The 21,415-nt window shown below is 37.7% G+C and overlaps 1 protein-coding gene across 14 annotated transcripts in view; it reads left to right on the top strand.

Annotated features, from left to right (window-relative positions):
* Positions 1–21,415, top strand: part of Fas3 (fasciclin 3) — a 160,979-nt gene that overhangs the window by 95,682 nt on the left and 43,882 nt on the right. For 9 of the 14 annotated variants that reach the window (XM_070090865.1, XM_070090868.1, XM_070090864.1 and 6 more), the window contains exons 6-9: positions 915–1,105; positions 1,277–1,424; positions 3,011–3,103; positions 5,516–5,623. In XM_070090865.1, the coding sequence (XP_069946966.1) occupies positions 915–1,105; positions 1,277–1,424; positions 3,011–3,103; positions 5,516–5,623 (540 nt within the window). The remainder of the gene's footprint in view (positions 1–914; positions 1,106–1,276; positions 1,425–3,010; positions 3,104–5,515; positions 5,624–21,415) is intronic. The other 5 variants (XM_070090866.1, XM_070090877.1, XM_070090869.1 and 2 more) reach the window with 2 other exon arrangements.

Genomic DNA, 21,415 nt, shown 5'->3' with positions numbered 1-21,415 from the left:
ATGCTGCAGCAGTTATCTGATTGATGTGTGTGTGTGTGTGTGTGTGTGTGTGTGTGTGTGTGTGTGTGTGTGTGTGTGTGTGTGTGTGTGTGTGTGTGTGTGTGTGTGTGTGTGTGTGCGCGCGCAGCAGAAATTGGTGAAATTTTTGGGTATTACTCCAAAACAAATTTGTGTATAGAATAATTACCCACTAGATTTGAAAGTCCACAGAATCCTGAAAACACAAGGGATACAAATAAGAGATCTCAAAAAACAGAATAGAATATAAAATTAATAGAAAACTGCCAAACATTATTATGAGCACTTTCAAATATCTATAAATAGAATCATAAATTCTAATAAAAGATAAAATAGAAATTTGTGCAGTTTTATTTGTGTTTGAGCCTTCATTACCCCCGAGATTTTCATTTTTACCCCATTTGGGGTAATTTACCCCAATTTTCCGACCTAGGATATAGAGCTTCTGGTTGGTTGGGGAGTTAAAAAAATATAATTTTTTTTTTTCATGTATTTACCTGTCTACCCAATTTGACTGATATACTTTTTTCCTGGTACATTTTCTGTCCTGAACTGCAGTGACAAATTTTAGTCATTACTCATTGCTTGTGTCACTTTTTACTTCTTGAATTAGCAATCAGGGTTTTCTTTATTCATCTTGACCAGCATCTTAAGATGTCAGTTACAATATAGTCTTGTCATGTCTTGTTTGAAGAGTTGTCTGTTCTGTTGGTCTCTATCAGGGTAAGTAAGCTAACTTATTTCTGGAATGATTTTTATTATTGTGTAGTAAACTTTCTCCATTAATATGAAACCTACATTTTTCTGTTGGTACATATTGCCTCTTGGAGAAATTTTCAGTTTTCTAGAAAAATATTGCTCATCATTGAACTAATAAGATCCTTTTTAATTTTCAGTCAAGCCAGTGGAGAAGCCTGTTAGCACTTTTTACCAAATCAGACCTGGTAATGATTATGAAGTGAAACTGAATTTTTCTGCCAATCCAGCACCCATAAGGAAGGAATGGAGATATGGTAAAAGTTTTGAGAATGTTGAAGGGTCCATCAGCATTCCTGGGTCAGATGGTCATTACAGAGCAGACATTGAGGTAAGTAAATGGTGCTTACTTTTTTGTGTATGCAATTTGGTATACACACGATACACAGTTCTTTAATATAGTAACAGAATTGTTGTTTATAGCGGTTTAAACCTGTCATATAACTATACTATTGTGTAAGATGTTCACTTAGTTTATTCTTTCTTTGTATCTTTTTACCAGGATTTAGGCAATGGAATGTACACGGCAAAGCTTCTTGTTACTGGTTTTACAGAAGCTGATGCTAACAAGAATTATTTGTTGGTAGTAGAGAATGATTATGGAGAAACCCAATACAAGGTCAAGCTTTCCATGCACGAAGCTCCTAAAGGTAAATGTATAACAGTCATACAGAAAAAATACAGCAATAAAAACATTTTAAGTTGTCAGATTAAAAAAAATTGTTTTTGCATGGACATTATGTAATTCATTCTTCTGCTTGAATGAATTATTTAAAGTCTAGAATAGAAATGTGCTAAAATGAAAAGAGAACCAGTGTGTACAAGAGACTCCCAGTGGATGTCTAAGGTGTGTGACGTATGTATTATCCATGTGAGCCGCATCACCATTAGGTGTCTGCTTTAATCTGGTGATTTTTTTTTTTTTTTTGGGTGTCTTATGTTTGCATCTTGATAACCTTCCTTTGCATGTGCAGGGTTTTAAATGTGTAATAAGGCAATTTTATAAATGTTTTAAATATGTTGGAAATATAATGCTTATGGGTTTGGTAATAACAGATTTTTTATTCATTGTTCTTGCTTGTTTTTCTCCCTTTCCTCGTCAACAGAACAGAGTAAGTACACCGTATAGTGTTCTTGTCCATGTCCATTATTTGTTTTGCATGTAATTATATATACTGTCATTAAACAAGTATTTTTTTATTTTGCTTGGCATACATTGATTCAAGGACATGGCAAGAATGCTGAAATAAATCTTTTTCTATTATGATTCAAAGTATTGAGTGATAACAATGACAAACTAGTCTATCTAGTTTGATTGCACTTGCACTCACTAGCTAAATTAACACTGTTAAACTTGACACTTTTAATAATTACTGTAACTAATGTCCTGTTAACTTACTCATCACCAGTTAACACACACTACCATGCAAAGTCCTTAACATGTTCATGATGCGAGTCAGATTGAAGTGAAACCTAAGCTCTGAAAAAAATATTTTGCTTATAAATGGGGAATTATTGGCACTGGTATCTAATATGTCTAACATAGTATTAAAAAAAAAATCTTGATTTTATATCTGGATTAATTCCTATGGCTGGAAAGTACGGTAATGCAAATTTAATAACACATGCCATCGTGTAATACGGTTTGTAGTTCAGAAGTTTTCTATCAAGTGTTGTACTGTACACCACTGGTAGAAACCTATATGAAGGATGATATTAAAGGTCATGCCATCATGGCACAAAAGTTAGCATTGCTGACCACTAATCTACCAGACATTGTTTAATCCCTGGCATTTTAGAGCAAGCACAGGTCACCCCACTTAGATAGGTAGAATGGAAATCGACTTGACATGAAGAGTAATGCCACAATGTTGTGATAGGCCTAATGAACTAGTAGTACTGAACATGGCTTCGACTTGCATTGATAGAGAATTAACATAGCAATAGGTGGTATTAGTACTGTAAGTCTAGCTTCTAATAATGCACAGTGAATCTGGTTGACATGACAAGAACTCACGAAGACAATATTTATCATTCACTTTTTAATCCAGATTAAAACATTGCCATATATTAGTGGTCTTTTGATAGACCATAAAAAGAAGTTAATATATATTGCTTACCTACTCTGTGTCTGTTTTTTCCTTGCTTTGAAACTTCCTACTACCAAAAGTTCGTTATTGTCTCACTTTGCATCCATTGTGGTGTAACCTCAGTGTGTGTCTTGTCTCTTCCCTAGATGGTGACTCTGAAACAAGCAACTATGACAAAATCCCACCCACAGAGTTATCAGTGTCTGAAGGTATTGTTTTCGATGATGAGACGAAGTCAAGTAAGTCAGGGTGCTAACGTCCCTCCTTGCCGAGCCAGTTGCCTCGTTCTTTCGTAATCTTGCTACTTCTGCCGCTCTCAGACACTGTTCTTGTTATGTTAACTAACAGTTTTTACATTACCCAATGACCCACTTACTAACATCTTTCAAGATCCTTGACATAATAGTTGACAAGCTATGGGAAGATAGACTAATCTGTTTGGAAGGTCCTCTGGGAATCATTTGTATGTGGGGTAAGATATATTTATTTTGCTTCTCAGATTATGGTCATAATTAGTGCATGAAGCATGCATAATAAAAAAAATGTAGGTACGTTTGTATGTACATATTGTGAAAGTAAAAAATTGTGAATGATTAATTTCATGGACAAGAGTGATGGACAGTTAATCTGGTGAAGTATTCACAAAGGTCTAGTGGTTCCAGGATCTCCAAATAATAGTGAGTTCAGCAACAGTTGAGGCCTCTCATGTAGAGATCTAAAGACACTTGCCTAGTTGCTACAGCTGTTTGATTGCAAATGCACAGTTGACAATTCACTCACTTTTACTCCTCTCACAGTATGTTGCTTTCACAATATAGCTAAGTTCTCATTTCTTATACTGTTCTGTATTTGCAGTACATTGTATATAGAATGAGAATATGTATACATTACTTCAGAATTTTCAGAGCATTGGTTCAAAATTCCAGTTACTCGCCTGGTTGATTTGATGAGTGGGACCCTTAGATAAAATTATTTTATAATAGCTACGGATACTGAACAAAGAAAAATTGTGGAGAGGGTTGATCCATTACCTAATAAAAGAATTAAAACAAAAGTAAGTTTACTATGCAGAACTTTAATGTAGTAAACCCTCAATTTGACAGACTAATAGGGAAGGGCAGGTGACAGGGAAAGGCAATTCTGGTGGATAGGGAAGTGTGTGTTTTGCCATAATCATAACAGTATTGGACATGTTTGTTACCAACAGACTGTCTTTTTCAGGATCACTTGAAACTGAAGATTTTGTCAATTATTTATGAGCTCATTAAATCAAGGTCTGTTTAATCTAGGGCTCATGCTACCAATATTAATTAGAGCAGAGGACCGAGGAAGTGAATGTATTTAGATACTTGGGAGTGGATATGTCAGTAGATGGTCTGTAAATGAGTAAGATAGGGATAGTGGAAGAAGGTAGCCAGGGAGGGGGGGATTGAAGAATATGTGGAAAGAAAGCAGTTTATCGGGGTGGAGTACAAAAACAATGGAACGTGTGAATTAGCTGAAATATTGGATGAGTAGAGAGTGTTGAGGTGTGGATGTAAGATGTGCTATAATAAAGCAGAGGTTAATTTTGAATTAATCCAGCTTATAAAATTATGGACATGCATTGATTTGTACAGATTTAAATGTACACTTATTGTTTTTGAAAATCACATAATAACTTGTATTTTTTTTTGGGGGGGGGGAGACTTTTAGGTACAATGATTGCATACAAATTTCAAGGTCAGAAAAGTATTTCACTACAGTATATATGTATGTAGAAGGCAGGTGTTGTGGTGGTACATACATGTTTCATAGCCATGGAAAGAGGTAATGGAATAGTTGTGATGAGGTTTGAGTCTGGTACTGGTATTCTCTGAAAAATAGTAAGGCATTACCAACAAGATGTGGAAAAAGACACTTATGTGTATGTGTCTTTCTCCACACCATCTTTTTCTTTAGAAATCTAAATAACTTCTTGTGCATAATTGTTGAAATTTACTAAAGTAAATGATTTAAGGTTGAAAATTGGAAATTCCTTTGGAAAAGGCTCATGAAGAGCAGTTGTGAAAAGTATCTTGTAAGAGATGTTGCCTAAAGTGGAAATATATTTCATGAAGAATATAGAGAATAATAAACTTACAAAACTAGAAAATTATACTGTAGCATGGTGTCTGCATCTATTGTCTAGAAGGTTTGGCCAGGAACTGAATCTCAGCTCCCACGAGCACAACACAGGTGCACTTTGATGACAAACAAAAAAGAAAAGGCTGAGCTGTAAAGGAGGAAGACATTTTGAGATCATTCACAAAATTGAGACAGCAAGTTTCATCAGTCTTACCATCTACAGGGTTTTATTATTGCATGATTTACGTTGCATGTGTGTATCTCTTCTTACATGCTTGTCTTTATTCACAAATGCAGTTTTTTCTCCCAAGTTTTTCTGTACTCAGATTGTTGCAGTCTATTCAGTGTTATCTGTTCATCAGTACTGTACGAAGTTAGCCCTGACTTATATTGTCGTCTGTTCATTGAACCCTTTTGTTTTGTATATTTTCAAAATAATTTGTTTAAAAAGGTATAAAACATTTTGAAATGATAGGTATATTCACATATACCTTCACTTGTAAAAATTTTGGTAAATCATTGATAAATTTTTTTTATAACTGCAGACACCTTGAGTGGAGGAGCAGTTGCAGGCATCATTATTGTCCTCTTGATAGTGGTAGCAGCCGTGGGTGCTGCAGGATATGCACGGTACCGACAGATGTTCTGCTTTGGTAAGTACATTTAAAATGTGTAGCTTTTGTACATGTGTAGGTTTTTCTATAGTAACTAGACTTGGTCTGCTGTTGATTTTTGCGTGTTTCACCCGGTGAGATTTCTGAAGCTTTTGAAATGAAAATAAATATCAAAAAAATATCGAGTTACTGCAGTAAAACCTAGCCATTTTATATTAGTGTGTGCAGCGCTGTAACACCCATATGGGTTTAGCGCCTCCTTTTAAATGTAACGATAAGGTAGTAATAGGTTGATGGGATTACTAGAAATTTAATAATTGTAATGTAAAACAAATGATATGCCATTATGCACGTATTGGTGCAGTGTGTGGTTATCAAATATAATAGTTTCCAAGAGTCACAGGGTGTTAATTTAGCTTTAGGATTACATCTTTTTGTACACTCTTAGGAAAGCCCTTTGTGTAAAACATAGTGGGAAAATTAAAATAATACTTACTAACTACTAAATATTAGTGCTGGTATTTAGATAAGGATTGTGACAGGTAATTTAAGTTTTGTGTGACAGTTCAGCATGAGTGTTTTCTGCAAAATAACAAATTAATTTAGATTACAATAGAAAGGTAGCTGTTGACTAAGGTAGTTTTATAAGATATAGTTGACTTAGTAAGTCTTTATAATTATTGCATTACTATTACATTATAATGGGTCAATTGCTCTATATGAGAGAGAACTGCAGCATCATCCTAAAAGTGTCCATTATCTGAGTAGTTTCCATAAATGTGTACTATTAAAAATATACATATTAGAATTTTATAGCAATCCACCTGTCTTACCGAGGTAGAGTGACCTAAAAAAATGAAAGTCACAATCAGTAATGCCATCACTGTCTTGCCTGAGGCAATTGAATTGAATCTAACCAGCCTGAAGGACAGAAAGACCAGGAGAGACTTCAAGAGTATACTACAAAATACTCCCTGAAATTGGTAAGGCATATAGGAACAGGCTGTTTAAGAGATGAGAGGTAGGGACTGGGGAGCATAGCTGGAAGTTAGACACAGACGAGTCACAAACGTTAGAAAGTACGTATTTCTTTGGGTGGGGGGGGGGGGGAATTGAATAACTTCAACAAAGAAGCAATGGAGGCAAACTCCATTAGTCGATTTTAAGAATGGGTACAAAAGAGTCCATGAGACTAGGTGTGTGTGAATCTGGCGAACAGCAAGTGAAAAGGTGGGGCTAGAGCTGAGGCTCAACCCCTGCAACTACATATAGGCAAGTATTGTCCCATTACATATATGGTAAAGTACATTTTTTTTCCCTAAGGCTGTTTAGAGAGGGCATTTTGATCCTTCTGGTAGAGTGTTCCAAATTTTGCATTGAGTGTTTACCAGGGGTTGAGTTGCTCACATGGTATATCGAAATGAGATTGATTTCTAGTAGCATTGATATATCCGTTGCAGCGTTCCAGCGATTGTATTGAGTGTTCTTCATGTGTAACATGCACAGTAGTATATGTTAAGAGGTATGCTGTTTGGAATCAGATTGACAGATTGTTCTAATAGCAGTGTTTGTTTGGTTTTAAGCGATTTTTTTTATAGATCCCTCATAGGTAAGGTTATTTATTTATTTTTATTTTGTCTTTGCAAACAGTACATTGAGATTTTGTATTTACAATGGTAGGTTTCAATGCAGAGAGAGCCTCTATTATGCCTAGGCATTATGGGCCAACTTAACATTATTGACTTACAGACTACTTAACATTAAGGATTATATCATAGTTGTACAGTAGGATAGTAATTATTTCATAGTTGTAGATAGATTAACCCTTTAACTGTCCAAGCAGATCTACGTTCACATGCGTAGTGCTCCAAAAGTAGATCTGTTTTTTTTTTACATATTTTCAAATATAACAAAAAAAAAAAGTAGATCAATGTTTTTTTTTACACTTTCAAATGAAAAAAAAGAAAAGAAGATTACTTTTTTTACATATTTTCAAATGCTGAAAAAACGTAGATCTACGTTTGGACAGTTTAAGGGTTAAATAGTACTATATAGTAGTAGCAGCAGTTATGATAACCTATTCTGGAAAGAATGCCCACTGTCATGGAAATTTTCTTAAATATGTGCTGGATGTGATTCTTAAATTTAAATGTGCTGTCAGGGCAAATACCCAAGAATGTTCCCTTTCTTTCAGTGTAATTTTTTTTTTCCTTTTAGCTTTATTCCAAAACACTATAAATAGTCTCATCAATATAATGTTAATTTGTCACCATCCAGGCCAATATCTTTTCTGATTTAGTATTGACTGTGCTGAGGTCTTCTAGATAAAACTAATTGAGATACTTTGGTAGATATTGATATAAAAGAGAAATTAATAGTGGCAAGAGGACATAGTCTTGTGGCATCCCTATGTTAATGGGGATAAGACTTGTTAAGAGTGCATTGCTTCTTAATCCATAATGCTCTATTTTAAGCATTATTATTATTACTACAGTACATCATTTGTACTTTTTTGAGGTAAGGGGAGTTGAAACCAAACTGGCATGTATATCTTAGGTCATATAGATCTATACAATTCATAGTGCCCTCAGATTTGCTGTGAGCAGTAGATTTTTGGCTTAGACATAAAAAAAATTGGTTTGAAGGGAGATGTATTGATCACATAAAAAATCCTGCTCCAGTGCAGTACACAATGGGAACAACTGACTTCTGACCATTCATTTGGGTTAAAATAGCAACTTTTGGGTTATAAGTAAGAAAAAGGCACAATACCGTGACTGGAACAATACACAAACAACCCGCACATTGGAGAGAGAAAAGCTTATGATGACTAGTGACAGAAGATTTGGGGAAGTTTCAGAGTGGAAGTGACCTGAACTAGGCCTCAAAACTGCAGAAATTGTCCATTTTTGGCTATCCTCTTCCCACCTTTGTCTGTTTTATGGGTGTTTATTGGTCTGCTTCAGTTATTAAGGTGACCCTAACCATGAACAAGCACTTGTAGTTTATTATTTGAGATATGGAGTAAAAATGTTGAATTTTTATAATTAAGTTTAAGAAGGCAAGTGTTCTGTAAGTGAGGCCTGGGTATGTGATTAATGAACAGAGGGAAGGTTACTTTAATGGCTAGAATGCCTGCAATGTTCATTAGTTTTTAAATTAGAATTTGTTGAAAATACACTAGTGTAAAATTGGCCAAATTACTTACCTCTTGGCACTTGATACAGTAGTTTTGATAGCTGAATGAGCAATTTCTTGCAATCAATGGCTAGTTTGACTTCCATACTAGTGAAATAGCTGGGAATTGGGTTAGTTTGAGCATAGGAATTGCCAAAAGTAGGCCTCAAAAGGGAAAAATGTTGCCTGAAGTGTCCCTAACTTCTAGCTTCACACACTCATTCTGTATTACATCCAATTTTTCATGTTTGTTGTCATTAACTTTAGAAAAAGATTGTCTACTATTGAAGAATAAAAGTTTTTTTTTTCAAACAGGAGCTTTTGGTTTGAAGAGGTGAGGGAGCGGGAGGGGGGGCAACAGCTAGTTAAAATACTGTTTTGTTATGAAATTTATACATTTGCTTGTGTATTTTTTTTTGTTTTAAATATCTTAGTTCTCATATCACAATGGATGGAGTCAGTCCTAAAACTGGCAGGCCAGTGTGTTAACCACTGTACCATGCTGGCCTAATAAGGTGTTTCTGTACACACTAGAAAGGTTAAGTATCTTAGTAGTGGAAAGTGATAAATTTGCCTTTTAGTATTGCCTATAGTTGTTATTAATTTTAATATTAAAAATTCAGCGACATTAGTTTATGGAAAGCATTTGACAACAGTATTTTGAAATAGTTATGCAATTAAAAAAAAATGGGAATGGTTGGGTTAGAGTAGGACTTGCATAGCATTGACCAGTGGGCTTTCTGTGGTGCTCCATTGTTCTAATTTAGGAAAATAGTAGCTTAGCACTAGTTGTGTGTAAGTGGCTAAGAGTAGGGCCTGGATAGCATGGGCCAGTAGACCTACTGCACTACTGTTTTGTCTTTATTTAGGAAAGTAATGGTTTTACATTAGTTGTGTGTAAGTGGAAATGGTTTGGAAGAATTTGACTTGTCTTAGTACTGACCAGTAGGCCTGCTGCAGTGCTTTGTCAATATAATCCACTGTCAGAGCTTCATGCTTAATCTCATTGACATTACCCTCCAGCATTACCAGAATTCCTCTTGGGTTTCATAGTTAACATCCTCACCCCCATCTAATCTCCAGATAAGACATACGTTCTTTCTATAAATGCAAGTCACTACCATGTGAGACACTTCCAGAAGGTAACTAGCAGTGAAGGTGGGGGATGGGTGTTGCAGTAGCTCTTGACACAGATCATTGATTCATCTATATAGGCTTAGCACGGTGGAGTAAAAAAAAAAAAATGCATAGCATGACTTTTGTCCTTACATTGAACCTTTTATGCTAAATTTACCGAGGGCAAAGCTAATTCTTTTCCAGTGCTATAATTTTTTGGTTGCAGTATTTCATTAGCATTTAGAGAATCTTAGTCAGATTGCACTCTAATTAATACATGATATACAGTTGTGTGGGAACCTTTACTCCACCATTTTAATCTTATTAGATCATTAATGACCTAGTCCTTTCAATAAAATTATCTTGGTCCATGTGTTGCCTTCCCACTTACTTTTCATGGATGACCACAACTTTATAGACATCTATAACATAAACCTCTCCTGTATTGTGGCTTAGATTTAGCAAAAACAAATCAGTTTTAATAAAAATTAATTTGTTTAAACATTTTAATTTTATGCACAAGTTTACCAGATAATTTTAGGCTTAAATTAGTTGACCATCAACATACCATAGAAAAGTAAATTTTCATTATTTTTTTGCCATTACTGCTTAGTTATACTGTGGAACCTCGGTTTTTGTATGCCCTATAAAATGTATTTGTTAATAATTTTTGAGTGTCTGGAACAGATTAATTGGATTTACATTATTTCTTATGGGAAATATTAACAAAAAAATACAATATATAAAGAATAACTATAGTTATTCTATAATTGTGCAAGACACATTTTGCTTAAAAAATTAGATCACTAGTACGAAGATGCCTAATTGAAGGGTTATTGGAGGGCTTGGGTCATGAATGCTAAATTTGTTCCCTGTTAAACAAACTGAATGAAAAAACTGCAACCCTGCAGAAATAGCAGTAACTTGATTTCAAACAACTGTGGGAAAAGATAAGACTCGAACCAGTTCTAAAAACTAGCCTGTTCTAAAACCAAGTCAGTGTGCAGTCTAACATTCAAAACACTGACCTGCTAGTTTTAGGATTAGCTTACCATCAGTTCACAGTCCTGCCCATTCAGAGTTGTTCACTGATCAAACCATGTATGGGGTTAATATGAGGAAAGTGAGTTACAAGATTTAGGTATATACAGTATTTGGTAGTGTTGTGATGGAAATCTTGTGTAGAAACAAATATTTGGAAACTGGAATGATTTAGAGGCCTGTATGGTTAGGACTTGGGGGGCAGGCAAACCAAGAAAGTGGAGCATACTCAAGGTGTGAGCGTACTTGTGCCTCGTACAGAATCTTGCAACCCCTACTGTCAAGCAGATGCGAGATATGGCGAAGTGCTGTAAGCTTCCTGGCTGCCTTGTTTGCAAGATTTACAACATGGTTCTTCATGGTTTGTTTGGAGTCAAATTTCACCCCAAGGATATCGACTTCTCCAGGTGTCAACACCCTCCCATTCATCCTTACTACTGCACCAGCATTACCATCATGGTGCCTAGAGACGATCATCATTTGCATTTTCTCAGGTGCAAATGTTACTTGCCATCTATTTCCCCAACCTGATATAGCTCTTAGCTGGTGATTGATGTAGCTTAGAGCAGCTGGCATTTCTTCTCCTTGGATAAGCGAATGTCAGTGTACAGTCATCTGCATATGCACGTGATTCTGGGATGAGATGAAGAAGGTCGTTGAAGTAGACATTCCATAACAATGGTCTCAGCACGCTTCCTTGTGGAACACTTGCCCCAATAGGATGTCTTGCTGATTCTGTTCCATTGAGAACTACACTTAGAGATCTACCATGAAGGTAATCACTAAGGAGATGTAGTGTAGAGCCTGCAATTCCCAGTGCTTGAAGTTTTGCTAAGAGGCCCTGGTGCCACACCCGGTCGAAAGCGCCAGCAATGTCCAGTGCTACCACACAGCTGACTTGGGATTCATCCAGTGACTGGTGCCACTTAGTGGAGAGGTTTAACACCAGCAGCAAAGTAACCTTTCCTGAACCCATACTGACGATCACAAAGTAGTGAATGGTAGTCAAAAAACTTTGTCATTTGTCTTGAGATTATTGTCTCAAGGATCTTACCAGTGATTGACAGGAGTGACACTGGTCTGTAGTTGCTGATTTCTGCTCTGCTCTTCTTTTTGTGAACAGGGACTACATTTGCCTCTTTCCATAGAGAGGGCCATTTACACTGTACTAGGCAGTGCTGAAAGATGCGAGTTAGAGGTGCTGCTAGCTGGCCCCACTTTTTGGTGTTTCGCCTTATGGCATTTCGCTAATACGGACATTTCAAAGTATGACCAAAACTTGCTATACAGCTCCCACCTGACTTTCTAATATGGTCACCCAGTTTGTTTACATTCTCCATGACCACTGTCTCTTGCTGTTATGTTGGGAAACTTTCCAGAATTTCAAGTGTTTTAAAATTATTCCATGTTTTACATATGTACTCTGACAATTATACTTTTATGTACCTGTAACTAAATAAACTTACACACTGTGCTGGCATACAGGTACACATTAAAATCACTAAGTGTGTCTTATTAGACTTAAGGATGCAATAATAATAATAATAATAATATGCAATAATCATTCTGAAGTGCATTAAATGTCGTATATTACATTAATATAAATATTTTCATTAATCCATCTTTGATATTTTTTCAAAATTATATAATAAACATGCTACATAACATATAAACATGATAAACACACCCCACAATAGAATAAGTTAACATAAATATGAGATGTTAGGTGTAGGTGAACGTGTATCAACGAAAACCAGATGTTTGTCTGTTTGTTTACATACTCCACATATCTCCTCATTTACTCATGCTCGCTCTCTTTCTTTCTATCTCTTTCTTTCTTTCTTTCTATCTCTCTCTTTTTTTCTATCTCTCTTTCTTTCTCTCTTTCTTTCTATCTATCTTTTTTTTTTTTTAACACAGGGTTTGACAAGGTTAAGGATCCCTAGCTTTATTGACAGCTATTTACAGGTTAAGGATTCCTAACTTTATTGGCAAGATAAGAGCTGTTACCTACATCAGCTCATTTGAAAGCATTTTTATTGTTATGAGATATACAAGTAGGAAACAGGATGAAGTTGGAGCCATCTGTGGGCCAGCATTTTCATTTGATCAACTGACTTTATCTCGTTGACATCATTATCCTGTACGAATGTGTTTCATACTCGAGTCATCATGGGTATGTATGATCTCAGATGGAGTGATGTTCTGGAGAAGGGTACAGCCAGAGTGAAGTTGCTGCTTTCTGCCCGTCTTGTGGCATAAAAGCTTGTTTCACGCTGTCCTCGAAGTGGATCCAAGTGTGGTATTTTGACAATATTGGCCTTGTACATAACAGTAAGGCCACCCACATCCCTCCTATGTTGAAGGCTCTGCTGAAATGACAGATCTATCCAGGATGGGTCCAGGCGAGAGATGAGACGTCTTGCTCTGTTCTCTACTCTGTCAAGCATGCGAGATGAGAAGGGGGGCAGGCAAACCAAGAAAGTGGAGCATACTCAAGGTGCGGCGTGCTTGTACTTCATACAGGATCTTGCAACCCCTACTGTCAAGCAGATGGGAGATACGGCAAGTGCTGTAAGCTTCCTGGCTGCCTTGTTTGCAAGATTTACAACATGGTTCTTCATGGTTAGTTTGAGTCAAATTTCACCCCCAAGGATATCAACTTCTTACCCAGGTACCAACATCCTCCCATTCATACTTACTACTGCACCGCCATTACCATCATGGTGCCTAGAGACGATCATCATTTGCATTTTCTCAGGTGCAAATGTTACTTGCCATCTATTTCCCCAAGCTGATATAGCTCTCAGCTGGTGATTGATGTAGCTTAGAGCAGCTGGCATTTCTTCTCTTGGATAAGTGAATGTCAGTGTACAGTCGTCTGCATATGCATGTGATTCTGGGATGAGATGAAGAAGGTCGTTGAAGTAGACATTCCATAACAATGGACCCAGCACGCTTCCTTGTGGAACACTTGCCCCAATAGGATGTCTTGCTGATTCCGTTCCATTGAGAACCACACTTAGAGATCTACCATGAAGGTAGTCACTGAGGAGACATAGCGTAGAGCCTGCAATTCTTTCTTTCTATCTCTCTCTTTTTTCTCTCTCTTTTTTTCTCTCTCTTTTTTTCTCTCTCTTTTTTTCTCTTTTTTTCTCTTTTTTTTCTCTCTTTTTTCTCTTTTTTTCTCTCTCTCTCTCTCTCTCTCTCTCTCTTTTTTTCTCTCTCTTTTTTTCTCTCTTTTTTTCTCTCTCTCTCTTTTTCTCTCTCTTTTTTTCTCTCTCTCTTTTTCTCTCTCTTTTTTTCTCTCTCTCTTTTTCTCTCTTTTTTTCTCTCTTTTTTTCTCTCTCTCTCTCTGTTTTCACATGGTTAAGGATTCCTAACTTTATTGGCAAGCTAAGAACTGTTACCTACATGAGCTCATTTGAAAGCATTTTTATTGTTATGAGACATGCAAGTAAGGAACAGGATGAAGTTGGAGCCATCTGTGGGCCAGCATTTTCATTTGATATCTAGTTCATGATCATGCTAGAACTAATATATACCGCACTTGAAAAGAAAGAAGTCCCGCTGGGGATTTTCATTGATTTACGTAAAGCTTTCGATACAGTCGGCCATGAACTGCTGTACTTCAAATTAATGCACTATGGTATCAGAGGCCACTCCCTCAACTACCTAAAGTCATACCTTAGTAACAGAACTGTGTGTATGCAAATGATGCAAACTCTTCCACCCAACCAATCACAGTAGGAGTCCCACAAGAAAGCGTCCTTGGACCACTCCTCTTTCTCATCTACATCAATGATCTACCGAATGCATCACAGCTACTCAAACCCATATTATTTGCAGATGACAATACATGCGTCTTTTCCCACCCAAACACAGTCATACTAGCAAACACAGTCAATGCTGAATTAAAGAAAATATCTGCCTGGATGATGACTAACAAACTTACCCTGAATACTGATAAAACCTATTTCATTCAGTTTGGAAATAAAGCTGCAAATGATCCCATTAACATAACGCTAAATGAATCATCAGTTACAAGACTCACAGAGAGAAAATTCCTTGGTATCCACCTTGACAGTAGCCTTAAGTTCCGGACACACACACAACAAATCGCCAAGAAAATCTCCAAGACTGTAGGCATACTATCAAAGATAAGGTACTACGTTCAACAATCAGCTCTCTTGGCACTGTACCATTCACTCGTATACCCTTATCTTACACATGGAATTTGTGCATGGGGATCAACAACATCCAATCACCTAAAACCCTTAATAACCCAGCAAAAGGCAGCATTAAGAGTAATAAATTCCCACTCCCAGCATACTCCACCAATTATCAAAATTCTGAATCTGCTCACTATTAAGAACATCCATACTTATTCATGTGCCTACTACATACACAGAACAATACACACAAATATAAACCCCCACTCAAACTTCTCCTCACCAACCTAAACAGGACACATGACCACAACACAAGACACGGATCTATCTTTGATATACCTCATGTCCATATCACAATGTGTAAAAACTCTGTGCACATAAAGGGCCCCAAAATATGGAATTCATTACCAGAAGATATTAAAATAACCCAGTCTGAAAACCAATTTAAGACTCTTCTCAAAAGCCACTTAATCACCCTAGACTAAATGCTAAATACTCAGTACACTTACTCACCTATGTACTCCCACATAACTGAACAATCACATTGAACCTTTTATCCATTGTTGACAGGAATATAATTGAATCATTGTTTTCACAAAAAGCATTTTAGAATATAAATATATCTTTGTATTATACAAATTTTGATTCATTTATAATTAATATTCTACTGTACAACTATGAAATAATTACTTTCCTACTGTACAACTATGATATACTCCTTAGTATTAAGTAGACTGTGAGCCAATAATGTTAAGTTGGCCCACAATGCCTAGGCATAATAGAGGCTCTCTCTCTGCATTGCAACCCACCATTGTAAATACAAAATCTCAATGTACTGTTTGCAAAGACATTAAATAAATATAAATAAATAAATAAATCTGACTATCTCGTTGACATCACAATGCTGTACAAATGTGTTCCATACTCGAGTCATCCTGGGGATAAATGATCTCAGATGAAGTGATGTTCTGGAGAAGGGTACAGCCAGAGTGAAGTTGCAGCTTTCTGCCCATCTTGTGGTATAGAAGCTTGCTTCACGTTGTCCTTGAAGTGGATCCAAGTGTGGTACTTTTACAATATTGGCCTTGTACATAACAGTAAGGCCACCCACATCCATCCTGTGTTGAAGGCTCTCCTGAAATGACAGATTTATCCAGGATTGGTCCAGGCTCTGTTCTCTACCCTGTCAAGCAGTCGCAGATGAGAAGGGGGGCAGACGAACCAAGAAAGTGGAGCATACTCAAGGTGCGAGCGTACTTGTGCCTCATACAGAATCTTGCAACCCCTGCTGTCAAGCAGTTGCGAGATACAGTGAAGTGCTGTAAGCTTCCTGGCTGCTTTGTTTGCAAGATTTACAACATTGTTCTTCATGGTCAGTTTGTAGTCAGATTTTGCCCCAAGGATATCAACTTCTTCCCCAGGTGCCAACACCCTCCCATTCATCCTTACTACTGCACCGGCATTATCATCTGAGTGCCTAGAGATCATCATCATTTGTGTTTTCTCAGGTGCAAATGTTACTTGCCATCTATTTCCCCAAGCTGATATAGCTCTTAGTTGGTGATTGATGTAGTTTAGAGCAGCTGGCATTTCTTCTCTTGGATAAGTGAATGTCAGTCTTCTGCATATGCATGGGATTCTGGGATGAGATGAAGAAGGTCATTGAAGTAGACATTCCATAACAATGGTCCCATCACTCTTCCTTGTGGAACACTTGCCCCAATAGGATGTCTTGCTGATTCTGTTCCATTGAAAACTACCCTTAGAGATCTACCATGAAGGTAATCAGTGATTACCTTCATCATCCAGTGAAGGCCTTCACTTGGTTGTCAACATCCCCTTGGAGAAGAGCATTCCAATTGGTGGTGGCGAGCTCAGCACAGGGCTGGCCAGTTACCTCTTTCCCTTAGCCAGGTTGTGCGTGTGGACCCCTCACCTCATTCATTCATTCTCTCGTTCTCTCTCTCTCGTTCTCTCTCTCTCGTTCTCTCTCTCTCGTTCTCTCTCTCTCTCGTTCTCTCTCTCTCTCGTTCTCTCTCTCTCTCGTTCTCTCTCTCTCTCGTTTCTCTCTCTCTCTCTCGTTTTTTTTTTTTTTTACACAGGGTTTGACAAGTTTAAGGATCCCTAGCTTTATTGACAGCTATTTACAGGTTAAGGATTCCTAACTTTATTGGCAAGCTAAGAGCTGTTACCTACATCAGCTCATTTGAAAGCATTTTTTTTGTTATGAGACATACAAGTAGGGAACAGGATGAAGTTGGAGCCATCTGTGGGCCAGCATTTTCATTTGATCAACTGACGTTATCTCATTGACATCATTATGCTGTACGAATGTGTTCCATACTCGAGTCATCCTGGGTATGTATGATCTCAGATGGAGTGATGTTCTGGAGAAGGGTACAGCCAGAGTGAAGTTGCTGCTTTCTGCCCGTCTTGTGGCATAAAAGCTTGTTTCACGCTGTCCTCGAAGTGGATCCAAGTGTGGTATTTTGACAATATTGGCCTTGTACATAACAGTAAGGCCACCCACATCCCTCCTATGTTGAAGGCTCTGCTGAAATGACAGATCTATCCAGGATGGGTCCAGGCGAGAGATGAGACGTCTTGCTCTGTTCTCTACTCTGTCAAGCAGTCGCAGATGAGAGGGGGGGCAGGCAAACCAAGAAAGTGGAGCATACTCAAGGTGTGAGCGTACTTGTGCCTCGTACAGGATCTTGCAACCCCTACTGTCAAGCAGATGCGAGATACGGCGAAGTGCTGTAAGCTTCCTGGCTGCCTTGTTTGCAAGATTTACAACATGGTTCTTCATGGTTAGTTTGGAGTCAAATTTCACCCCAAGGATATCAACTTCTTCTCCAGGTGCCAACATCGTCCCATTCATCCTTACTACTGCACCAGCATTACCATCATGGTGCCTAGAGACGATCATCATTTGCGTTTTCTCAGGTGCAAATGTTACTTGCCATCTATTTCCCCAAGCTGATATAGCTCTCAGCTGGTGATTGATGTAGCTTAGAGCAGCTGGCATTTCTTCTCTTGGATAAGTGAATGTCAGTGTACAGTCGTCTGCATATGCATGTGATTCTGGGATGAGATGAAGAAGGTCGTTGAAGTAGACATTCTATAACAGTGGACCCAGCACACTTCCTTGTGGAACGCTTGCCCCAATAGGATGCCTTGCTGATTCCGTTCCATTGAGGACTACACTTAGAGATCTACCATGAAGGTAATCACTGAGGAGACATAGCGTAGAGCCTGCAATTCCCAGTGCTTGAAGTTTTGCTAAGAGGCCCTGGTGCCACACCCGGTCGAAAGCGCCAGCAATGTCCAGTGCTACCACACAGCTGACTTTGGATTCATCCAGTGACTGGTGCCACTTAGTGGAGAGGTTTAACAATAGATCAGCAGCAGAGTAACCTTTCCTGAAGCCATATTGACGATCACAAAGTAGTGAGTGGTAGTCAAAAAAATCTGTCATTTGTCTTGAGATTATTGTCTCAAGGATCTTACCAGTGATTGATAGGAGTAACACTGGTCTGTAGTTGCTGATTTCTGCTCTGCTCTTCTTTTTGTGAACAGGGACTACATTTGCCTCTTTCCATGGAGAGGGCCATTTACACTGTACTAGGCAGTGCTGAAAGATGCGAGTTAGAGGTGCTGCTAGCTGGTCTGCACATCTTCTCAACAATCTTGGGCTCAACTTGTCTGGGCCCACAGCCTTTTCCTTGTCAAGTGATTTAAGAAGGAAATGCACCTCCTCCTGCCTTATTGTCACCATTGACAGTTTTGACACAGTTCTTGCAGCTAGCCAAGGAGGGTACCTTGCTGGATCAGGAACTTGCATTTTGGTAGCAAAGTGTTCAGCAAAGAGGTCCGCCTTCTCTTGACTACTAGTAGAGGTGGTCCCATCCTGTCGATTTAGAGGTGGAATAAGTCCTTGACCAGGGACCACCAGGTTTTGGAGCCTACCCTACCTGATGCTAACTTTCTTTTAGTGTCCACCTCTCTCTCTCTCGTTTCTCTCTCTCTCGTTTCTCTCTCTCTCTCGTTTCTCTCTCTCTCTCGTTTCTCTCTCTCTCTCGTTTCTCTCTCTCTTGTTTCTCTCTCTCTCTTGTTTCTCTCTCTCTCTTGTTTCTCTCTCTCTCTTGTTTCTCTCTCTCTCTTGTTTCTCTCTCTCTCTCTTGTTTCTCTCTCTTGTTCTCTCTCTCATGTTCTCTCTCTCATTCTCTCTTGTTTGTTTTACCTTGTTTACTCACCTCTCTCCTTACATTAAGATTAAAAATATTTTAAGGTAAGTAATGAGTGTACTGTATATGCATTTTATTGCTCTAGGGCACTCTAAATGTTGTTGTATATTGTGTGGGTGAGCTGGCCTGGCTGGCTACCATAACTCCCACACCTGACTTCCTACAATAAATACTACTCGACTCTCACCCTACATTAAGACTACAAATATTTTAAGGTAAGTAATGAATGTACTGGGTGTATATTTTACTTTTTATTGTTTTTAATGCCTAGTTCTATTGCTAACTTAATATATGTTAGTGTAAACTTGTTATCTGGCATTTATATGCATTAATAAGTGGAAAGAAAATGACGTTTTGCTTTCTGGCGGTAGCCTGAAACCTAACCTGCCATATAAGTAGGGCCCTACTGTAATCATGATTTTAAAAAAACATGACTAGTGGAGCCATATTAGAACAGGCAGACACATTTTTACACTTGGGAGTGGTATTATGCAAACCAGTTAGCCAGACTTGAGTCCTAGAGGTAGGAAGTACAATGCCTGCATTTGGAGGGGTTTGGGATATTGGCTGTTTGGAGTGACATCTAAACTGTTATATCTGGGCACCTCTGCAAAGACAGTAATTATGTGTAAATGATGGTGAAAGTTTTTTTTTTGCCGGGGGGGGGGGGATTGGGGGGGGTCACCATGCTTAGGTGGGAGACATCTGGCATGTTGAAAACAAAATTATGCAAACATGAAACACTGAAAGAATAAAAGATATGATAGTACAAGTGAAAAGATAACATTTATAGAGGATGAAGCAAAATGAGATGACTAGGAGGGTGTGTAAGTTTGGGCTGGAGGGAAGGAGTCGGTGATTATCTTAGAATGGCTGGAAGGATGGGATAAAGGTTTTGTGTGAGAGGCTTGGCTGTCTAACAGGCTTTTGTAAGCAGGTTAGGAATGAGTGAAAGCAATTGGTTTTTTATAATTTGAATTGTTGTTCGAGTGTGAGCAAGGTAACATTTAAAGGGATTCAGGGGAAACTATGTAGTTAGCTGGACTTCAGTCCTAGAAGTTTAGTCTGTATATAATTATGGGGAAGCTCTAACATGGTGGTGGTGGTGTAGTAGTTTGAGTATCTTTCATGATATTAGACTACAGGTTGTGTAACTTTTAACCTTTTTGATGCAGAAAAATAACTGGAACAATAAATTTGTTTGAAGAGTGAACTCGACCCTGAAAGGGTTACGAAAGACTAGCTTTATGCTGCTGACATTGTTAATTATCATTAACAATGATTCAGTGTCTTGCAGGATAAATTGAGTAACATTTAATGTACTATAGCCTACTGTGCTTTGTTTTAAATATGCAGAACTCATAATTCGTGTCACAAGTTTCGCATCTTGATGTAATTACTTTTTAGCTTCTCAAAGATGACGTATCATGCCATCCAACGATTCCATCTTCCATCAGAGAGGTAAAAATAAAAGCTAAACTGGTACAGCTTTTTTTCTTCATATATTTATTTTGTATTTCATTATTTTTAGAGTTGCATATTTTGGCTGCACCTGTCATTGTGACGCATTGGAGCTTTGATTTTTTGCCGCTTTTAAAATTACTCGCCATCACGTAGTACATTATCAGTACAGGACTGTTCTACAAATGCTTGTGCCAACACATTTTGCTCTTTTTATATATTGTAGTAAGCTTGTAGACAGAATGTATTACTAATTAGGTATCTTTTAGATACAATACTTAATGGTTTATAGTACTACTTTGTTTCTAGATATCTTGAGATTGCCTTATAATACACAACCTATTTTAACAAACCAGCTTCATACTGAAATTGGATCAGTTTAAACTCTGGTGATGGTTTTGTGAAGCAAATTTTCTTTTGCTTACTTGGGGGGGGAAGTGGGATGTCTGTCCCTGCACAGTAAGGCAGTAAATATTATGCAAAAACCACACCAAACTGACAGCACTCATTTCATAATTTAACAACTTAAGGTGATATACACAAGTCTTGGTTGAAAATATAGGCTCAGAAAAGTACTGTAGTTTGTTAGATACAGATTTCTGATGTTTTAGGCCTTT

The sequence above is a fragment of the Cherax quadricarinatus genome, chromosome 33 (genome assembly GCF_038502225.1).
Source record: "Cherax quadricarinatus isolate ZL_2023a chromosome 33, ASM3850222v1, whole genome shotgun sequence".
Taxonomy (NCBI): Eukaryota; Metazoa; Arthropoda; class Malacostraca; order Decapoda; family Parastacidae; genus Cherax; species Cherax quadricarinatus.
This window is presented reverse-complemented; position numbering and strand designations above follow the sequence as displayed.